Here is a 6,093-nt window from a genome sequence, read left to right on the forward strand (position 1 = left end):
ACCATCAAGTATTTGAATCATGTTTGTGATGATAAAAATAAATTCAACACTATCAAAAACCCCGAAACACCTAAAATTTTGAAATTTAATAGCTCTAATCTAAATTTACAAAAATCTCAACTAAATTTTAACAAAATCTTACCATTAAAAAAACAATTAATTTAAACTACGGCCATTTTAAATATTTGAAACACTTATAGAATGCCAAAGCGTCTGTAATAATTAAAAGCATGTGAAACACTTATAGAATATTTGAACGGTTAAAAGAAAAAGGACACAGCAAGATAATCTCTCACTCTTGTCCCAAAGTCAACTCTGAACCGGTAAAGATTGGGGGGCGCAAGGCAGTGGCCAGTCAAACAAGACAAGTAACTGCTACTGGGGATCCCGATCCGCCGGTCGCCGATTCGTTTTATTTATAAATTGTGGACTTTTGCTAAAAGCAGCGGAACGGACCCTTCCAATTTTAGCTAGTGGGCTTGACTTTAGTCAATGGTGGAGCTGTCTGTCCGATCTAACTTCAGGAATTTGTGCATTCCCGCATTAAGGAGGATGTAATTTAATGAAGGCTTGTTGGGTTTATAGTGTTTATCACAGATTCTTATTGGGCTTGGACTATAGAGTATGGACGGAAGATTGTGTTTGGGTTTATAGAATTCATTACAAATTCGGATTGGTTCTGAAGAATTTATTAGAAGCATGGGTAATTGGCGGCGGAGAACGCGTGAAATTGTTGGAGTTTTCGTCGGGTTTGACTAAATCTGGTTCAGCAAAGAAGTGCGTGGGTATATTGGCGTTATAGGGTTGAAGGGATTTATGAACAATCAAGGTAGTTCGGTGCAGAGTATGCAAGAAGTAATAGATGTTTGTTTGTTTCTGAATAAATTTGTTGGTGGGTTTGTTGAGAATTGAGTTAGGGGGCAGGGGAATTGAAGGATAATGGATTTGATATGGTGTGAATTCTGATTCTGGGGTTTAAGGTGCTTGCCATTACAGATGAATTGGATGTGATGGGACACGAGACGTGTTTGCAGTTTTTCAGGCTTGATTGAATCATGGGACAAACAATGGAAGATTCAGAGAGAACTGCAGTGCAAGCTGTGGAGGCTCTAGGGCGAGGCTTTGATTTCACTAATGATTTCAGGCTTAAGTTCTGCAAGGGCAATTCAAGGAGTCGACTGGTAGTTTTGGAGGAGGAGCGGAAGCAAGATATTGTGATTCCTGGAGGCCCTTTGATACGAAATGTGTCGACAGACATTAAGTGTGACAAGGGAGAACGTACCAGATTTAAGTCTGATATTTTGGAATTCAATCAGGTACCCTATCTCTGCTAAAAGCCGTTCATCTTTATCAGAAATCCCCTTTTTTAAGTTCAGATTTTGACATCCAGATGAAAATATACCTCCCAAATAGCCCAAATTTGAAAGTCCATAAAAAAAGATTAAAGTGCCCAAATGGCATCTATCCAACTCTGAACGCTACCCAGCTCCTCTAGTTATTTTGGGAAAACGTGAGTTACAGAATTACAAAAACCCAAGTCGCAGTTTATGGCTGCAACTTTTTTTCTAATTATCTTGAAAGGGGGAAAACGTTACAATAATGTTTCTTGAATGTTTAATGAACAGATGTCTGAGCTATTCAATCAGAGGTCCTCTCTACAAGGGAAGATCCCCTCTGGCAACTTCAATGCTCTGTTTGATTTCAGTGGGTCCTGGTTGCAAGATGCCACAGAAACCAAACACCTGGCCTTTGATGGCTACTTTATTTCCCTATACCATCTACACCTTACAAAGACGCCACTCATCCTCAAGGAAGGCGTCAAATCGGCCGTTCCTTCTAATTGGGATCCTGCGGCACTTGCCAGGTTTGTGGTTCCACTCTTATTTCCTTCTGATTCCAATGCTTTTGTTGTCCAAATAATTATGAGTTAAAAGAAAACAATTAGTTGCTTAAGGAGGCTTTTGTTTTGAAATGGTCAAACCAAATAAAACCCAGTGTTTTGTCGCCTATATGAATTAAATCTTAACATCTTTTATATATTTTGGAGCAGAGGATTTTGTCCGAAAATCCGAATTTTGGAATTTTATTTTGAAGGTGCCCATTTGATAAAAGATAGCTGTGAAGTTTTTCCTGGTGCCTAGAGGATCGCACAGATTGTTGTTGATCACAATATAGAAAAATAGATAGCGTTAGAGTCTGTTCAACAAGGTAGTTTTGAATGAAGAAAATATGTGTGTTTTCTCCTGTAGGTTTATTGAAACTTTCGGGACACACATTATTGTGTCCGTGGCAATTGGAGGTCAGGATCTGGTGTTTGTAAGGCAGAATCATTCCTCCAGTATTTCACCTGCTGAACTTAAAAATCATCTGGAAAACCTGGGAGATCAAATATTTTCAGATGGCCGTAGCCTTTCGCCCTTCCGTAATAATAAGAGAGAAAGCAGACAGAAGGTAACGTTTCTGAATGTGTTCCTGAGTTCCACCCATTGCTTTTCTGATGTTCCACTCATTAATTGTTTTCTATCAAACCCCACATAAGATGGTTGCATCCTCAATGATTATAAAATATTCAACATTCAGGTTCCAGAGGTTTTTAGCAACATTTTACGATCTACAAATCCTGTGCATGTGGGCAGCTTTTCTTCCACGTCCAGCAAGGATGTAAGTAACAGGTTCCCTTTGTATGTTCCATTCAATTATGATCATGATTTTAAGGTGCTTTATGTAGAATCTTTGCTGGATTATAGATGGAAACCATGCTGTTTTGCAGTAGAACATGCCCAAGCTCGAAATTTTTGCTTCCTGTGCAACCAGTTAATGAGAATAAATTGAGGAGAGCAGTTATATGAACGAATGTGATTGGCATCAATGTTTTCGTACTGAACTCGATACAAATGTTGCAGGGATTGACAATCTTTTGCTCTAAAAGGGGTGGAATTATAGATTTACGCAATCACCGTGACTGGCTTCATACTGTATCCGAGCGTCCAGATGCAATACTTTTCTCACTAGTTCCAATTACATCCCTTTTGACAGGGGTTGTTGGCAGCGGTTTCTTAAGTCATGCTATCAATCTATACCTTCGTTGTAAGTGCTGTTTGAGTAATTTAAGCATATGGATTTTGAACTTTGGATTATAAAATAAGGATAGGAATTAAATGTTTTTGTAAAGAAACAGAAACAGAATAGAGTGAAATATAGCCCCTGCAGGCATGTGTATCAAAAGCCTATTGCAGACCTTAGAAAAAATCAAAGCTCTGCCCCAATCATCTGAACCCCACTCTCTGCATGACAGCTCATACAGATGGCAGGAATTATGGCTGTGTACAAATGAGATCAGGGGATAGCTATCCTTTTGAAGATTATTTGTTATAGACTAACTATTATTTTCTCAAGAATGATGGAAAATATCAGTATATACGTAATACTTTTTTTTTTATGTTTGTTGGCCAACCTTGTTTGTTTTAGCTATGGGAGGAACTTTTCAAATCAGAATTTGCTCCGAATTGAGGATCACCATGTAGTAATTGCAGCATGCCATGAATTTGAGAACCTTGTTAAATAAACAAGCAACTAACAACTTCCATAACATCTAATCAGGTTACAGGAAATGTTTTCAATGTTTGCCTAACCATTAGAACACGAAATCGGGGTCATGAAGATTTTACCATCCTTTGAATATAATAGAGCCATGCAACCAGATTTGGTGACTGCAATATTGTCACTCATTCCCATTTATTCGTTTTGAGGTCAAATGAATTTGATAGTACCATTGATTGCCTCTAACAGACTCTTCATTTTATGGTTCTTTGCCTTACCAATTTAAATATATGCTCAAAGTTTAATACTTCCATGATCAACATACATTCTATTTTGTACATTTCTTCTGCTATAGGGTTGACTCTCATGGACAAATATGTACTGTGTATAAATCTAACTTATACATGATACGGATTACGTACAAGAAGAATGTGATGTCCGACTTATTTGAGTTTATTTTATTTTTAATCTTTATGTTCTTCTGCAGACAAACCATCCATAGATGAATTGCAATATTTCTTGGAATTCCAAGTTCCTCGGCAATGGGCCCCTGTTTACAATGAGTTACCACTTGGACCTTCTACAAAGAGAATATCCTGTCCTTCATTGCAGTTCAGCTTTATGGGCCCCAAACTTTATGTTCGCACAATTCAGGTATCTCCTTTTTATCTCTTAATTCATCTGAAATGACAAAACTCATTTCTAGTTTCACACTTAAGATGTCACATTGGAAGTCCATCCTTGGCCTTTCTGGTAAATCGAGTTAGATAATATATTGCATAATGATTTTATGAAAAGCATTATTAAATTCCATTATAATAGTGCCTATGAGAGAGAATGCACAGCATTTTAAGAATGCTCCTGGTTCACACACCTAAGTTTGCAGTTCTAAACTTTTCAAGTGGCTTGTATCATTATATACAGGTTTGTGTGAGTAGAAGACCTGTAATTGGGTTACGGTTGTATCTTGAGGGAAAAAAGTGTAACCGGTTGGCTATACATGTCCAACATCTTTCTAGTCTCCCACGGGTTCTTCAGCCATTCTGGGATGAAACTGTTTTTACTGAGCCATCAAGGTGGAAAGGATCAGACGAGGGGGACAGCAAGTTCTTTGAGCCTGTTCAGTGGAAAAGCTACTCGCATGTATGCACAGTTGGTATCAAATATGACCCTAGCTGGGATCAAGGAGCAGGTGGTGTCTTTGTTGTGACTGGTGCACAACTTCAAGTGAGAGGTGGCTGGGCTAAAAGTGTTTTGCATCTGAGGTTGCTTTTCACTAGGCTACCAAATTGTAGCATTCAGAAGTCTGTTTGGGGCCATGCACCCGCTGTTTCACAGAGATCAGGATTCCTTTCAACACTCAGCTCCACTTTTTCTACTTCAACACCCCCACCAAAGCCAGTCCCAGTTGTGCTGAACTCAGGTATTTATCCTGATGGTCCACCTGTTCCTGTAAGATCTCAGAAGCTTCTAAAATTTGTAGACACTGCTGAAGTTAGCAGGGGACCTCAGGACATGCCTGGGCATTGGCTAGTGACTGCAGCCAAACTGGATATTGACAGAGGCAAAATATCATTACAGGTCAAGTTTTCTCTTTTGAATTATTGCAGTGATAGATCACCTACTTCTTGTGGAAGACTATAGGGGGATTGCTTTTATTCCAAATTCACTTCCTATCCTCATCCATAGAAGTACAAGCAAATAGCTGTAAATATTCCTATTCAAGATAGCTCTCGATTCTTTTAAATTTTCATGTATAATCTTGACAAATTCTACATGATCAGTTTTTTAGTGTAACGTAGAAGTGAGAGTATTCATAAGTATAATTCAAATGCTATATACCAGGTTTTTCATGTAAAGCTGAAGAATTATTTTTGAGACACTTTCATTGAAAACAGGAAGGCACTTAATCAAAGTACATCTCTTCTGACATTTTAATATGACAAGACTATAATAGTACAACTACTTTCTGTTTACAAGTCAAATGTAAGGACAAGATACAGGGCTTAAACAAACTGTTAGTGCCCAGGAATAGACCTGTTCTGAACGAGCTGCATTTTAAGCCTTAAGGGATTCTGCGGGACGGAAGAGACAGCATGGAACTCACATGTTAACACATCTATTGGTGTATTTCCAGAGTTCATCAGGATCTGCTACTATGATAATGATTATTCAGACATGGTTAGTGAGAATAACCAGATAAGAAACACTGTATTTTGATATAAGCATGTGCATTTGACAACACATTTAATATCTTATTGTAGTATCATTGGGAGTTCACCCCAACTATTAACTTGAATACTCCTCACACCACAATATCAATCAGTGAATCACTGTTCAAACCTCTGGTTGGCTCTCACGATTCACACCTTAACAGAAAATTACATTGGCTTCATGTATCCTGTCTTTAATTAGTTGGCTGCCAATTGAACAACTGCTCCTTAGGAATTTCGTAATTGATTTTTGCAGCTTATCATTACTTCACTCCTGCTTCTGATGTCTCTGTATTTCAAACTGAGGAATATTCTGTCAATTACAGCCCAATTTCCATTC

General features: G+C 38.1%; 1 protein-coding gene across 1 annotated transcript; it reads left to right on the forward strand.

The window, feature by feature from the left end:
- The first annotated feature begins 447 nt into the window (after nucleotides 1–447).
- Nucleotides 448–5,337, forward strand: LOC149224786 (MACPF domain-containing protein At4g24290-like). Its single transcript, XM_089386258.1, has 8 exons — nucleotides 448–829; nucleotides 997–1,316; nucleotides 1,626–1,864; nucleotides 2,250–2,451; nucleotides 2,581–2,661; nucleotides 2,904–3,087; nucleotides 4,028–4,194; nucleotides 4,465–5,337. Exons 2-8 carry the CDS (start codon nucleotides 1,056–1,058, stop codon nucleotides 5,182–5,184), a joined length of 1,854 nt encoding a protein of 617 aa, XP_089242384.1. The 5' UTR covers nucleotides 448–829; nucleotides 997–1,055; the 3' UTR covers nucleotides 5,185–5,337.
- The last annotated feature ends 756 nt before the right edge of the window (nucleotides 5,338–6,093 follow it).

Source organism: Pinus tabuliformis, chromosome Q (assembly GCF_031772625.1).
Source record: "Pinus tabuliformis cultivar Carrire ecotype Pingquan chromosome Q, CPIR1, whole genome shotgun sequence".
Lineage (NCBI taxonomy): Eukaryota > Viridiplantae > Streptophyta > Pinopsida > Pinales > Pinaceae > Pinus > Pinus tabuliformis.

Excerpts from the sequence above, each read along its gene's own strand:
- LOC149224786 (XM_089386258.1), top strand. The coding sequence starts at position 1,056 with ATGGGACAAACAATGGAAGATTCAGAGAGAACTGCAGTGCAAGCTGTG. Across the intron at positions 1,865-2,249 it reads GATCCTGCGGCACTTGCCAG|GTTTATTGAAACTTTCGGGA; the intron begins GTTTGTGGTTCC and ends TTTCTCCTGTAG. Across the intron at positions 2,452-2,580 it reads AGAGAGAAAGCAGACAGAAG|GTTCCAGAGGTTTTTAGCAA; the intron begins GTAACGTTTCTG and ends TTCAACATTCAG.